This window comes from Diceros bicornis, chromosome 1 (assembly GCF_020826845.1).
Source record: "Diceros bicornis minor isolate mBicDic1 chromosome 1, mDicBic1.mat.cur, whole genome shotgun sequence".
Lineage (NCBI taxonomy): Eukaryota > Metazoa > Chordata > Mammalia > Perissodactyla > Rhinocerotidae > Diceros > Diceros bicornis.
Window position 1 is genome coordinate 35837697 of NC_080740.1, and position 16878 is coordinate 35854574.

At 40.1% G+C, this 16878-nt stretch overlaps 1 protein-coding gene across 2 annotated transcripts in view; it reads right to left on the reverse strand.

Moving 5' to 3' along the window:
• Positions 1-16878, reverse strand: part of MCC (MCC regulator of WNT signaling pathway) — a 399974-nt gene that overhangs the window by 280934 nt on the left and 102162 nt on the right. For both annotated transcript variants that reach the window (XM_058538632.1, XM_058538623.1), the window contains exon 3: positions 16077-16291. In XM_058538632.1, coding sequence (XP_058394615.1) covers positions 16077-16291 — 215 coding nt within the window. The remainder of the gene's footprint in view (positions 1-16076; positions 16292-16878) is intronic.

Here is a 16878-nt window from a genome sequence, read left to right on the forward strand (position 1 = left end):
CCATGCTAATCCTCCTCTTTTTGCTGAGGAAGACCAGCTCTGAGCTAACATCTATTGCCAATCCTCCTCCTTTTTTTCCCCAAAGCCGTAGTAGATAGTTGTATGTCATAGGTGCACATCCTTCTTAGTTGCTGTATGTGGGACGTGGCCTCAGCATGGCCAGAGAAGCGGTGCGTTGGTGTGTGCCCGGGATCTGAACCCGGGCAGCCAGCAGCGGAGCGCATGCACTTAACTGCTAAGCCACGGGGCTGGTGGGGTGATTTGTTATGCAGCCATGGATAACTACTTCAGAAGAGAGTTGGGTGAGAGGTGAGAACACACCTATTTAAGCAGCGTGGTCAGGAAAGGCTTCTCTGAGAAGGAGACATTTAAGCTGAGATGGATAAAATGGAGTCATCCCCGAGCAGAAGGTGGTGGCAGGATGAAGAACAGTATTCTAGAACAAGGGAACCAAATGAATGATGGAAGCAAGTGAAGGTCCTGAGCTGTATGTGGGGGCAGTGTGGCCAGAGCTTATTCCTACAGGGAAGTGGGAACGATGAGGTCACAGAGGTGGTCTTAGCCATATCAGGCAGGGCCTCTTGTAAAGAATTTAAATTATATTCTTAACGCATTGGGAATCCTTGGATGAGTCTTTAGCAGAAGACTTCGATCCGCTCTGTTTTAAAAACCTCAGTGGGGGGCCGGCCCCGTGGCTTAGCGGTTAAGCGCACGCACTCCACTGCTGGCGGCCCGGGTTCGGATCCCGGGCGCGCACCGACGCACCGCTTCTCTGGCCACGCTGGGGCCGTGTCCCACATACAGCAACTGGAAGGATGTGCAGCTATGACATACAGCTATCTACTGGGTCTCTGGGGCGAAATTAAAAAAAAAAAAAAAAAACATTAAAAAAAAAAAAAACGTTAAAAACCTCAGTGGGGCTGCAGTTTGGGGAAGGAATACTGAAGCCTGGCCTGCTATGTACTCTTAGTTATTCAGAGGCTCGGATAAGGGTGATCAGGAAAGGTTTGAAAGTACCAGGAACAACATAAATATATAACTACTGTTACTATTACTGTTGCTAGTATTCCAGACTCAGGCCTGGTGTGGCCTCTAAAGTGTTGCAGGGGAAGAAACAAATGGAAGGCAGACAGCAACAGGGACAGCAACAGGAATCTCTGCTGGTTTCTACCGGACCTTCGGGCCTTTTTGGAGGCAGTCTCTGAACCTCACTGAACTCAATTCCAAACACAGGAGGGAATTATCTACTTGCTAAGCCTAAAATGTTGATGTGGAACAAGAACAAATTTACAGTACAAATATTTACTTTTTGGTATTGGTATGACTTTTTAAGAAATATAAAGGTAATTTTTTATTATGTAGATAATGCTCATTATAGAAAAATGCTCATTTATTATGCAGGTAATATGCATTGCAGAAAAATTAAGAAATGCAAATATGCAAAAGAGAAGAAACTAAAAATTACCAGTCACCCCAATTACTCCAAGATAAACACTGTTTTCACTCTGGTAAGTATCCTTCTCATATCCCTATGCCTATATGTAATATATACTGTTACAGCTAAGATTTCTTAAAGGTTTTTTTCCTTCTCCATTATAAAAACCATAAATGCTGACTTTAGGTAGTTTGGAAGATACAGAAAATATAAGGAAGAAAATAAATAGCACAAATGATACTATCTCTATTTCTGAGAATCTAAAGGCAGCTGGCTATCCATTCGAGTCTGCAGCTGTCACTCTGAGCTGCCATTTTACAAATACTTATTTCCTTAATTTCAGCCTATCTCCTTAGCTCATTAGAAAAGGAAAATAAAAGTTGAGGATTTTGGCACCATTTTTATACCTCACATTAAGATAAATAAGTCGGGAGGCGGGGGTAGGAAAAAGAGGTTCCTTCTCATCACAAATCCTTACCAACAACTCCCCTCTGTAATATATTATAGGGGCAGCACTTGAAGAGATGGATCAACTTTCAATAATTCACACACTAAGAATGCTCAAATTGAATTTTCAACCTCAAAACAAAACCTGTCTGGAGAAGTATATTAAATCCTGGTTGTCCTGATTGCCTAAGTTTCTCTCAGTATATTTCTAGTGACCTAAATCCAAGTTTGAAATAAACATTCTTCCCTTCCTGAGCATTAGCCCATTCTTATGTTCATATGATTCCCTGGACTTCCCTGCAAAGTCTTTTTGTTGCTATCTTAGGCGATCGCCCAGAATCACAAGTGCTGTGGGCTCAGAGAAACTTAAATCTTAGTGATAATCTTGAATATTTTATCGAACAACTAAAAGCCATTTACTTAATGGAAAGTATTACAATGCATGATGCTATTCCAATCAAGGTTTAATTCATTTGAAGGCAGACTTTCCAGAGTGTAAACTTGTATTTTGCTTATAAAAGCAGCCACTGCACAGTTAGATTTCACAGGAATTTTATCCTATCCATCCATAGCCAACCCTGACATAGTTTTACCCCTCTGACACTACAGCTACCTTTCTGGATTCATTGGAAATATTTTTAGCCAACAAAGTCTAACAGAGACATGATCCTAATGCACCTGAACTCTGCAAAGCTGTGGTGAAAGCTGGGAATTGGGACTGCACTGTAAAAACGTAACCTGACATGACCCTGGGCATGTGTGTGTGTTGGGGGGAGGCAATGAGCAAACACATGAATTAGGGTTTCATTTACACCTTTGGTTGTAAATTAGATGTTTTGTCTAGATTAAAGCCATTAGTGGGCACACGTGGAGAAAATGTGTTTGAATATGATATGGTTTGAATTTCTCACATCTAACTATGAATCCAAACTAGGGACAAGAGTAATATGGGGCATACAGAAGAACCCAGACAGAGCCAGGACTGTCTGATTAAAGGCTATATCTGGTTTCATAGTAAAGAGGAAGTTGGGATACATAAAAGAAATCGCTATATATTATTTATGTATAGTTTTGGTGCTATATTAAGTTTATAATAAATTTTCTATGGTTCTCACCACAGAGTGTGGATTCAGTCATTCTCAACATTCTTTTTGTCATCTTTATAAATTCTCATGCTAATGAATTCCTTCAAGTATTGCTGAAAATAAGATGTCTGAATTGGAGTGAATTATAACACATTATTTAGAGTCAAGATTCTGTAAATGGCTCCTTGTTTCAGAATTCTGTCTTAATAAGGCCTATTTCTATAACGAAACAAAAATTTTATTCCTCTAGAATTTCTCATAAAGAGAGTTTCTTTGAAAGGAATACTCTGATAAACCATAAAGGGTGGAAGCATAAGATGCTAAGAACATGTTTAGCAACAAAAGGTGGTTTCTAAACTACAACATATACTGTTAGGAGAGGAATTTGCATCCCTCCTAAGAAGGAGCAGGAAATAGAGAGCAGTGAGCAATGGCCCTGCTGGGGAGACGAGAGCAGAACTAGAGAAAAAAGCCTCAGATCTGAGACAAGGGAGAGTCTCTGGAGGACAGAAGTGTCTAACATGGACTCTTAAGCTCCTGTTTAAAAAGAGGTGTGTGGGTGTGGGGGCTGATTTACATGTGATATAAATCTCCATGTCCTCATCCCTTACTAAAATCCACATTGCTCACCAATTCATTTGTGATCACAGATTCTCTCTGAGTTCCAATTCTGGTTGCAGTGGGGACAAAAATAGAGATAGCACAGACGCTGAAATTGAAGGACAAAGGAGCAGTTGACATCTGGACAGTTGACCACTACTAGTTATTATTCTATTTTAGTATGAAACATACTGACATCTCTAAACATGAATAAAATCTAACAAGTAACATATGATTATTCTTCTCAATAGAAGTATAATTGACAGCATAATTCATAGATCTGCTAATCCTTTTCTGCCTTCGTCACTGGCAATGTTTACTTCTTGAGCTTATGTGAATGCCAATCCTACAATAAGCCTTTTTCCCCCACCCACCGAGCAACAAATGGCACAATAAGTGAAAGAGGGGCCGGCCATCTAAGGATTGGATGAGATGATATAGGCCAGGCCCTCCATCAATATCCAACACTTAATAAACGCTTAGCAATGAGACCAATTATTATTGGTAGTAATAGTAGGAACACATTAGTCCTTCTGTCTGCTTCTGTCTCTAGGGGAAGGGGAAGAGATTACTCTTCTGCCCCTGAAAAGTCTACTGACAAGTTAAGGTGGGGTCCACCTCTCACACTACTAACTCTTTTTCTCTCCACCTTTAAGTCTAGCTGAAGAAAGCCAGCAGCGTTCCTGGCAATTAGATTGAGGTCTCTGGGTTCCAAATGCATCTTTGATAGATCTCTCTAACTGCATCAGAGTGGCAGGTGCATTTCTCTCAGCATTTAATGCTAATCTTCCCTGTCATCTTGGCATAAATAAGGACACAACCATGTCAGGAGGCCCCAGTATAAATCCACCAGGAGTTTTAATTACTCTCCAGTGAAAATGTCTTACATAAAATCAGAGAAATGAAAACCCAACCAGTGAGTTTGTGTGTGTGTATGTGTGTGTGTGTGTGTGTGTGTGTGTGTGATGGCCCAGGCTATCCCCAGAATAGCCAGGCCATCATTTCTGTACTATGAAGGAGTAAGATCAGGAACCCATAGGCAGTTCAGGGTATGTGAGACAGCACTGCACCCTGTAGCTGTGGTCAGGAGAACAGATGGTTTCGCAATGGCACTGCCTGCCACATTGCTTCTTCCTCTGGGGGCACATAAATGATGGTTACAAGCTCAAGCTGCAGAGTTAGACAAACCTGGGTTCAAATCTCAGCCTGCTGCATCCTAACTGCTTCATCCCAGGCAAGCTTTCTAAGCCTCAAGTTCCTCATCTGTAAATGGGGATCATAACCATATGTACGGCGTAAGGTTGTTGTGAGGTTTAAGCAAGATAACCATGCAAAGCACTTAACACAATACGTAGTGTACAGTAAAGGCTCAATAAATATTAGCAACACCAAGAGAAATGCAGAGGGAGTCCCCGTCCCTGTTGCCAAGCACAGGCTGTTATGAGGGTCCAGGTGTCCTGTCTCCCACCCAGGACTCTGGTTGAGTGACTCCAAAGAAGAGTATTTTATCTCCCACCTGTGTCTAAGAGTAAACATAATGAACAAACACCTAAATATATATATATACATATATGTGTGTGTATGTATACACACATATATATACGTACACATACACACAACTGCTATCGATCTCACAAATTCCAAAACAAACCCTTGCTAGTTCATTCTACATATAACTTTTATAAATCTAGGGACTCACATAATTCAGTTTCAGAGGGTTATCCCTTTCAAAGAAACAGTCCAACAACCCAAAGTAATTAAAAATAAATCAAATCCTTTATTTAGGTTCCTCAGATTCCATCAAAGGTAGACTCATAAATAATCCACTGACACACTTCTCAGTGGCTCTTTGCTCTCCTCGTGAACTCCATTACACTATTCAGCTGCACTGGAATTTCTCTCTTCAATACCCTAGAACTCTGCAAACTCACGCCCAGCGCATCTCTTTAGTACACAGATTAGCTTTGCTTCTCCCCCAGTGAGCAGGACTCTCTCCTGCTTAGAGGAGGGCAACAGAGGTAAACTGAGTGAGCTGAAAGCATGATTGTCTTTAGTGATCATGGGGAAGGGGACAGCTCTGTAGACTCTTGTAAATGGTTTTTGCCTCTGCACATGCAAAATGCAAGAATATGTCACTGTACCTTTCTTCTTCCTCATTCCTAATTCCTGACTTTATTTGCAAATACAAAGAGGCAAAGATAGAAAACCTTACTACCCCAAATTAGGAATGTATGTTTCCTAGTCTCCTTTGCTTGTCTATAGAAAAGAAAAAAGTCATTAAGATGTTAATAATAACTAACTCTACTAGTAAAGCCCCACTGAGATAAATTACTGGAAGAAGGATGGAAAAGAAACTACAAGGAATGATAGACAAGGTGCTGCCAAGCAGCTGATCTGTTTTCACAAAACACTTCAGACATGATTGGCATCTGTATGATGTGGAGGAGATTCCTCCCCCCTCCCCTACACAAGGGAGGAGCAGAGAAATGCAAAGGAAGTGAAATTGTCAGGTGTCTGGATATGGGGCCACTGCCCTCTAGTGTGTCCTTTAGAATTTGCAAAATTCCTTTATCTTGGTAAATCAGAGATCTTTACCCTAAAGACGGTAGAAAGCAGAATAAAACACGAACCTCTGTTGAACTATCCAACAGAATCACTTAAAAATAATGTTAAGTATTAAGAGAGCGAGATCGGATAGCTTCCCACCACCTCACTATCTGGTGGTGCCTACACTCTTATCAGGCCCTAAAAATGGATTTGTTGTTTCAGTCCAATAGCCAAAAGGGCAGAAGAGATATTAAAAATATTTAACAACTGGTGTGGCTCAGCCACTGGCACCAAGAATAGATGCTCACAAGATGCCAGCTGGCAGCAGTGCTGGGGGCCCCTGCAGGGTTAGCATTCACCCCTTAGAGGCTGAATCATGAGGAGTCTGGGGGTTCCTGGGAGAGGGCCCAGGTAGCCAGGAGAGTAGGGGCCTGGTACAGAAGTATGCCAATATTTTAACAAATGGTTGTCTGTGCTGGGGTGTTCTGGCTGAACATTAGCTCCACAAAGGAGATTAGAGGACATAAGAACAAGCCAGTATCATCCAGCAGAGCAAAAGAGTGACCCACAGTCCAACAGCAAAGACCCTAAGGAGAGGACACAGGGGTCCCTCATTTCCCACCAGCAGCTGTTCCTTCTCTTGTCAACAATGAGGCACATCCCCCTAGTACAGGGCAGGGGTGCGTTGGTGACAGTGGTGGGGTGTCAGGAAACCTGCCTTCTAGTCTCCGTTCTCCTACTTCTCCCTAGGTGACATTAAGCAGATATTTTGATCTGGGCCTCCATATCCCCATTTCCAAAATGGAGGGGTTAGACAAAGGTTTTTTTAAGGACCCTTTTATCTCTAGGTAGGAATTATTATCCTTTTTCATGATCTGGTATTTCCAAATGAATTCTACCTCAAAGATTATTCAGCATAACTTTTAATGACAACAACATCTTTGAGACAGCTCCTAGCTCATAAAAAAGTGCTCAGTAAATATCTTGAAATCTGCTTGAAAGATCTACTTTCTTCAGAATTTTTTAAGTTTCTGTTTCCAAATTCTACCCCAAACTTATCTAATTGTAAGTCGTAAGATTTGTTTCTGCTAATTAAATGAGGAAAACAGCCATAACAACTGCTACTATTTATTGACCACGTACTTGCATGAGGCATTGTATTAAGCACTTTCTATGATTATCTTGTTTAATTCCCATGACAACCATATGAGGAAGGTATTATTATTCCTATTTTATGAGCATGCAGAGGCTAAGAGAGGTTAAATGACTAGTCCAAAGTCAGACATAAGAGGACAGTGCGTACCACTCAAGTCCACATCCTTAGTTACTCTGCTAGAGAACCTCATGCCTGACAAAGTTCCCACCAGTTACTGGAGAAATGTGAAAAACAAGAACAACTGGGAATTCTTCCATGAAGTTAAATTTATTTATTTATTTTTTTTATAATTTTATTTATTTATTTATTTTTCCCCCAAAGCCCCAGTAGATAGTTGTATGTCATAGTTGCACATCCTTCCAGTTGCTGTATGTGGGATGCGGCCTCAGTATGGCCAGAGAAGCGGTACGTCAGTGCGCGCTCGGGATCCAAACCCGGGCCGCCAGCAGCGGAGCGCGAGCACTTAACCGCTAAGCCATGGGGCCGGCCCAAATTTATTTTTTTCATTTTTTACTTATTTAGAGATACCTACCCATCTTTGGTGCCAAAAAGTCCTTTCTTTTATGCAATGATGATGCTATTAGATAGTTGATTGGCTTTTAATTTTTGGCAACACAAAAAGTTGGCAAATCTCAATCTTTTGAAATGTTACTGGTCCATGAAATTGCAATGCCTGGGAGCCATTGTTCTCTAGTTGTATGGACGGTTGTTGTGCAGGTGCTCCATTCATTCTCAAGATTAAAAGCTTCTGAAGGGTGGTATGCCCGCCTTTTGTATGTCTTATTGATAATAATTTGTTGGTAAGGAGAGTTATATTATCTCTTCACAATCTGAATAGACCATAGGGGAGAAAGAAGGGGATTCCTCTGGCCACCATATAAGTTGGTCAGTCTTTCCATTTGTGAGAAAGATGGGGAGGAAACAGAAGCTAAGAGCAGAAGGAAAAAAGAGTAAGAGTAAGCTCAGATTCAGTTAAACAAGAACAGAGAACCTCTCCAGAAAAAAAAACAATAACTTAAACCACAGATCCTGTATTTTCATATTTTAAACTAATAATAGCAGTAATAGTAACAGCAACAATCCTTTAAGAAATCTTCATTTTCACAAGACCTTTGTCAAATTTAAAGTTCTTCCCATAAAGAGTATTGTAATTTCAATAAGATATTAGAACTTAATCTCAAATTTATGAATGCAGAGTATTTTAGAGATTAAAAAGTACTTGTGAAGATTTTATAATAAGTCAATCTTTATGAAGAATTAGAATACACCATAATAAATCATCTCTGTACAATTATGGAAATCTCCCAAATGGCAAATAAATATCCAGAGAAATAACTCTTCCTCTCATGACTTTTTTTTTTGGCAATTTCTGTATGCTTCCATATCAGGTACTTAACAAAAGTGTGAGCTAAAATGATAGTTTTATATATCCGTCCATATTCTCCTTTATGCTGACCAAGGATTAAACTAAGGTGACTTGTTCGTAAAACCTGGCAGAGCTTGATGCTACTGGTTCCAAGTTTCGCTGGAGATGTAATGAATTTCTCTGGAGATAATGAATTTACAGGACTCTCATTTCTTTCTATGCCCTTACAGGAAGTACCAGCTTTAGGACGTAAGACATGGGGGTAGGGTTATCTGGGGAGATTTTTCTCAAGAAGGGAGGTAATGGTGGTAGAGGTGGAGGTGGGGATGGAATATGAAGAATGAAAGGATTTAAAGTCCCATAAGAGAAATAAGAAAGGGAAAGAGTCAGCAAGAGAATGACTGGGTCCAGCCTAATCTAAAGGTAATGACTGGGGGTAATCTACATGGAAACTAGCAAGTGCTTCATTTGTTAACTCCTATCTAGTTTTCTATTTTCACCAGCAGTAAACAAACAAAAAAAGAGAATAGAGTGTCAAAGTATGATTTTCAAAAAAGGAAAAACATGACTTTCATAGAAATATAGAGTGAATATTTTTCTAAGATTTCTTTAATTCTTTGAGGAATCCAGCAGGATAATAAAGCTGATTCAAAGAAACATAGAAGAAATTAGTAACTACATAGTCAGTTAGATGTCAAATAAATGTAACATTATAGTCAAGTAAAACGTAACATTTGAGGTTATCTTTTCTGCTGGAAAAAAATAATTTGCATCTTTACCAAATAAAAATCATTGATAATTTATCAATCTTCTGCAAATTAATATCCACATTTATAGAGTGTGGACCCTAATTAATAGTTTAGGGGAAGAAAAATAATTTTCCCTCTACGCTTCTGAATTCTTAGCTGAGCCCTCTGTAATAAAAGACAGATTAACAAGAGAAAAACAAAGAGAAGTTTGTTAATATGTATACCTCATGTATACATGGGAGATGCCCGGGGAAAAATTAGTACCACCTCAGATGGCTTAGATTTCAGGATTAAATACCACCTTAACAGGGAAAGGGAAGGGGGATGTAGGCCTCTAAGAGGGGAGTAAATGATTTTTAGGAAAGATGAATGGGCCCTTAGAAGAAGGGATGGGAGATATGATAGTTTCTGACACTTTGTCAGGGTGTGGTGTTGACTTCTAGTCCCTCTCCTGTGATAGGAGTCCATCTTCCCTGGTTGATGAAACTCCTGGGAGAGGATGCATGACAACTGAGTTCCTTTTGGAGGATGTCTTTAGGAAGATAAAGGGTGTTCAGAGAAAGACTCTCCCTGCATTTGCTGTTTTTCAAGTGCTTACAGCTCAAAATACCACAGTGGCACATTATAGGGCGTATGTCCTGAACTTGTACGGTCATATTTTGGGTGGCATATTCTGCTGCCCTTCATTCGTAAACGGTAACCCAAACAAAGCTACATCTCTTGTAGCATCAGACATCTTATAGGGGGCTCTAATATGACTTTGAAAGGGCAACCAGTAATCTTTTATTTCCAAAATTGTGATAACTTTTTAAGAGTTTTCACACTTCTTGATTATGAAACATCAAGGTAGCAGATCTAGACAAGAGGGAGCTACAAGGATGGTGGCAGTTGAAAAGAGTAAAAAAACCCTCAGTATCCCATAGTTGGAATGAAAAAAAGGGGAAACAAATCAAAAGCCAACATGAAACGTGAGAAGTTGATCAGTGGTTAAACCAAAAGGAAGACTGTCATCTATCTCTCTACAAATTCCTTATTTATTCACACACATTTTAAGAATTGTTCTGTATTGTTGTGTATTGGCTGAAATGTATGGATTTGAAGTTCCCTAGAATAACTATTTTTTGAATGCTACATCAAATAAAGTTCAGTTAATAATGAATTATACTAATAATTATGATCAGATGGAAGATTCACATGATAATAAACACTGTTTTCATTCAACTTCCAACACCCAGATGTTATAAGCAGCTAAAGAAAAAAAACTGCTTGAAATGTTGAATAAACAGAGTAGCAAAACTTGCTATGTCTGTTTTTAAATTCACTTAATTTTATTAGCACAACTTATAACTGTCTTTTTTCCCTCTTTTAAAAATGTAAATCACTTTTGCAAAAAAGCTTTCAGCACAAAATTAAATCTTACAGTGGGACAAGCTGAAGCCAAATTGTCCAAAGGATTCTAAAGGAAGCTGGCCCTGAGCAGCAGGCTGCAGAAGGCAAACACTACTACCTCCCTCTGCATAGAAATTAGCCAGTGGTGCTTACAATCATTTGAAACATTAGGGAAAACTAATGAAACAGCGTACTTCCCCAGAGATCGTTGGCATTTCAGATACCAAACAACATAAAGCCAAACGTATTTGTCTCTCTACACAGCCAAATTTATTTATTTACTTACTTTGAAATTTGTCATTTGGAAATAACAATTCAAGATTCTCAAAATTTTTTATCAAACCTATAGTCTAGAACCTTCCATAGCCACTCTCAAAAATCCAATATTTTATTTGTACTGTCCCAATTCTCTGAAAATCTAAAGGGTGATAAGCATGCCCTATGCTTAAAAATTCTTGTTCTTTGGTTCTGAACAATGCCCAGAAGAGGGTGCTCCCAGAACAATCAGCTTTGCTCTAACCACAAAGCCAGGACACATCTCTTGACCAAAGGTTTCAATATGGTAATCCCAAATTTGGCAAGTACTGTAATCACTATAGCACCTTAAAATTACAAAAGAAGAAACAGAAAGTTCCCTATATTAAAAGCAATTCAGGCATACATAAACGAAATTGATGAAGATCTTTTAAATGAGGGAAGATGGGAAACACAAGATGAATTCAACTTTTCATCAATTTTTAGTATTGGTTCAAATACTTTATATCTTGTGCATAACTTCTCTTATAGTATAATTACTTTTAATTATAGCATAATTACTTCTATAGCATAACTTCTTTTATAGTATAATTACATCAATTACTATTTTTATTAATAAAATTAATAAAGCCAATAATACTAAAAAAGCAAGTAGCACGGCTAAAAGAATCTACTGAGAAATTGATATTGTTCGGGAATTTATCAGTGTTGTGTCTAGAAAATAAAACTTCAGTTATATTTTATGTTTTATAATACTTAAATATGTCAGTACCTCAGGATCTGTAACATTGCAATTTATACTTCCACTCTTCCCTGAAATGCAAATCTTCGGAGAGAAAATCCATCAGAGAACAGGCGGTACATCTTTCCCATTGCCTCTCCTCTTTACTAAACTCCTCAAGCGTCTCATATTGCTTTGCTGATAGCTTTATGAATAAGGCTCAGATTGTAGTGGCAGTTTTGCCGCTGCTCTGTAGTGGCTTGGGACTAAGTCAACTTAGCTAAGCTGGAACTGTGTCCCAGAGTTCTCTTTCCTGTATGGTTCTGTATGGCCATGAGAGACGTTCTGTGTGAAGTCCAGAATGTAGAAGTGAATAAGTCATACATTTTATGCTCTGAAAGATCTTGCTAATCTGCTGTTTACCTACTTGGTGTATCAGGCTTATAGCAACTCCAACTCCTACCAGGTCCCTTCCTTCAGCTTCTCTGAGTCCTGGGCCAGGTGTGGGTGAGGCTCCATGATAACAGGTGCCAGCTTCTCCTGCAGGTCACCCACAGCATAGAGGTAGGACATGGTCAGAGACCGAAGTGGGTTCCAGTTTGTCCTCATGGGTCTCAATTTGCCCTCATGCATTCCAGCTTGTCCTTGCTCTCCTCTACATCCAGCTTTCCTTCTTATCTGCTGATCTGACACAACTATAGTAACTTCAGGCTCAACACTAGATGCAGAATCAACAGCCCGCAGAGATTGCTCCACCAGCTCCCACATTTGTGCAAGGTCTACCCCTTATAATAAATCCCTTATTCTGTACCACGTGTAGCCATTCTGCTTCTCAGATAAAACTCTAATTGCTGCAAGCTTCTATGTACAACATCATGTTCCCTTTGCATTTCAATCAGTGTGTTAAAACCTCCTCAAAGTCATAATATCCACTGCCTTCAGTAGAAGAAGATAGGCATTTGGTGGTAGGAGAAAAGGGAGGGATGCTTAGAAAGGTAAAACCTTGTGTAGGAAGCTCCCAGAAGCTTCTCAATGCTAAAAATGACTGTGCCAGTTATCAATTTATTGCCTCTCATCTCCAAATCGACCTTTCCTTGCCCTGCTTTGTGATCCTGAAGCTAGACCCTGTACACATTTCTCCTTTGTCAATAGGGGGCCCTGGAGAGACACTGGAGGAAGAAGGGAATTCTCATCCAGGTTCTGTTGTGCTCTTCTCTGCTTGCTCTTGTGGTGGGTGGAGGCCGGGAGCACAGGACATCCAGTGGCGCTCACCCCTAGTAAGTTTCAGTGGCATCATTTGGGGGACTTCTCAGTGGGTTTTGCTACCTTCCAGCAGGCAGCTTCCCAGTGAATTCCTGTGGTACCTCTGTGGGCACCTTCTTAGTGACGTTCAAGTCTTCCAGATGCCCCAACGGACGGCATCCCAGCAAGCTGGGCCGACTCTCCAGTGGGCTGGTTTCCTGCTGCCAGCCCCGGCCTGCTGCATCTCAGGAACGTCTCTGCCACCCAGTGGGCCACAGCCACTCCTTTTCAATGGGGTCTGAATCTCAGCCCTGGGTGAAGGGAGGGCCCTCTTCCAGATTTGTTCCTTCCTTGGTACTCTGCCTCAGCTTTAGAGGGAGTAGCTGTTCTTTACATGTGCTATTCCTGTGTTCATTAGAGTTTTCTTTACCCCTTAGGAGGAAAATCCCCTCCTACTAGTTAATAATTTTTTATGTTCAACTTTCCCTGTGTGAATTACCATGTACTTTCTGATTCCTTACTGGACACTGATAAAATGCCTTTGTAGCTATTAAAAAAAAAAAAAGCAGAATTTAATTTTATTAGTTCAGGATTTGTTTTAGAAGAAACATAAATTACTTTTAATGTGAGTATATAAGTGAAGGGATTGCCCAAGTGTGCAGTTTAGAGAGGCTATTTGCTTTCTTTGGCCACCTAGAAGGAGTATTTCTCAAACCAGGCCCCATGGATCCCTGTGAGCAAACCCTGAGTCAACTATTGCTATGAAACAAACTCCCCTAAACACAGTGGTTAAAACAACAACCATTTATTATTTCTCACATGTTTGACAGGAGGACTCCAAAGTCACATGCCAAATGGTGAAGCTATGGGAGAGGGTGAAAAATTGGGGCTCAAAATGCAGTCTCTACCACAGGGTCCAAGGACATCATCAAAGGTCTGTGAGTTTAAATTGTATTTTAAAATTTTGTTTCTTCAATTCAATGACAAATAAATAAAGTAATCACTGTTGTAGACTTCAGTGTCTGCATTTGCATTTATGGTCTCGTTCTCACCATGGGGTCACCTTAAGTGAGTGTGTACAACTTTCTCTATTTTTCACTTGTGGAGTTGTAGCTTTTTTTCTTTCACTTATTCAGGGTATTCCAATGAACAGTCACCCCCATTGATTATGTGTTTACCATAGGCTTTTATAGAATATAATACCCATATAAAAAAGTGTGCAAACTGCAGTTCATGAATTTTACTAAAGTGAACACTCCTGAGTGAGCTAGGTGCTGAACACTGAAGCGACTGTTTCTCAAACTAGCCTCTGCAGAGACCATCTCAGGCAGAGTTCCATCAGTTCTAAAGCTTCACCAATGATATACAAAGAATCTGGCTATGGGAAGCCCAGGGGCTGAGCTGGCCTCTGACCAGGAGAGATGGGAGAACAGAGCGAAATCCAAGAGGTTACTGGAGAGGCAAAGAACCAAGGAACCACACAGAGGTGGGAAACAGTAGGTTTGCTGCAGAAAACTGGTGGGCCACGAACTCTGAACCCTTCAGAGCAGGTGCCGCTAAATTTCAATCAACGTGTAACACTGATTTTTGCTATGACCTGTACTGCTATGGCAATGTTTTGAAAAAGGCTGAGCTGACATAGTACAGAGGAAAGTCCAACTTGCTGCAAATTACTTGGATCAGCATAGCCTAAGTCCAGGCCCATGCCAGAGAAGATGACATATACAAACTGACCAAGAATGTCTGCTCAAACAGTGACCAAGTGACAAACAGTACAATAACTATGGGTGTTTTTACAGATTATGTGAGACACAATCATTCCCTTGTAGTGATTGTGTATATATGTGTGTTTTTAATAAATTTTTAATCTTATAATAGTTCTAAATTTACAGAAAAGTTGAAAAGATTGTTCTCATATACCTCACACCCAGTTCCCCCTATTATTAACATCTTACATTACTATGGTATAGTTGTCACAATTAACGAACCAATACTGATACATTATTATTAACTAAAGTCCATAATTTATTCAGGTTTCCTTAGTTTTTACCTAATGTCCCATCCAGGGTACTACATTACATGGAGTTGTCATATCTTCTTAGGCTCCTCTTCACTGTGATAGTTTCTCTTTCTCAGAGCTTCTTTGCTTTTGATATCCTTGACAGTTTCAGGGAGTACTGGTCAGATATTTTGTAGAATGTCCTTTAATTGGGATTTGTCTGATAATTGTATTTTAATTATTGCTGGCATATTTAGAATTGTTGGTTCCTTCAAACATGTCACCAAAAATGTCAGAACTGGAAAATGTACTTTAAACACAAAAAGTCTGAAAACTACTAGTACATCACAGCAGACTGTAAATATACATGATGAAGTTGTTGAGATGATTATTCCACTATTCAAACTTCAGTTTCAAATAGCAAGGTAGGCTTATGGACCTTTCCCACAGAGGATGGATAGCAATCTCAATTTATAAACTGTCTGCATGTCACTCAAAATGGCCCAGCCCATCAGCCACCCAACACTTGTTCCCCAGCTGCAACTTAAAAGGGAAGACAATAGTTTAGGTTACCATAGTAATGATTCAACCTGAGGTAAAAGGGAAGGTTAAACTAAGCATAATGAAATTCTAAGTTGTTCCATAGTTTTCAATAGAAAATATTTTAAAGGTACAAGCAGAAACAATAATCAAACTTTCAATGAAATATTGTCCTTTTTGTTTTTCAAATGAGTAGTCCAAATTAGGGAACAGAAAGGATTACATCGTATTAATTTGTAATGTCTGGTACCATAGAAGTACTCTAGTTGTGGAAAAGCTGTTGTAGATATTCTAGTAATTAAATCCGTACAAGTTACAGACTTACAACACCTTTTAGGAGCCCACTCGGCTCTCAATGATGAGTGAAGTCACCACTCATAAGTGTTTGGAGCACTTAACACTATTGGCAATGCTGGAAATGGTACAATGTTTAGCTCAATAAAAAAGATCATATCCGATATGTCCCCTGGAGCTCAAAATTAAAATATTTGTACTGGAATACACACAGGCCTAAAGATGTATTCTGTGAACCAGAAAGTACTCACCGTGTTGGCCAGCTCTAGATAGCTTGCTCCTACAGAGTTGCCAAAATGCGGTGACTGTGCGAGCAGTTTGTGGAGAGCAGCAGCCTGCTGATGCAAAGAGCTTCCGCCATACTCCAGAAGCTTCTGTAGGGCTGACTGACTCTGCAAGTCCGGGCTCTGGAGATCCCTGGCACCCGAGTCGTATTCCCAGCTCTCCCTGGCTGCTGATAAGGCACCTAGGTCCAGGAGAGTCAGGGAAAATAAAAAGAGGTTTCCTCATTAGCCTGTGGGTGGCCAAGAGGCAATGATTTGGAACCTCCTAACACTTCCATGAGCCAGCGTGTCAGCACACATGTGGCGCCCAGGCTGCATGCTAAGCACTTTCCCTTTCAAACTGACACATGGGGAGGCTGGAGATAAAAGCAGTTTTAGGCAAAGCATTCAGAAATAACTATCCAATGAATATGTGTCCCCTAAACAGAAATGCTTAGCAAAAAAAGCAGCGGAGAACCAAGGAAAGGGAATCCAGATCAGAGCCACATCTACCTGTGATTTACACACGGTTACTGTATGATTCACTTACTTACTGTAATCCTTTTTCCCAGTTGAGGAAGAAGGAAGCAAGTGAGAAGATAGAAAGTTAAGATATGGCACTTTTATCGTAATTTTCTACTGTCAGCGTACTCTTACCTGGAAGAAGCTACAGGAAGCTAGACTGTATTTGCTAGTTAGGTGTAGCCATGCAGCTGAGTTGTGAGCAATAGAACGTGAACAGAAGCAATAAGCATCACTTCAGGGCCTGGCTCATAAAACCCCCAGTGTG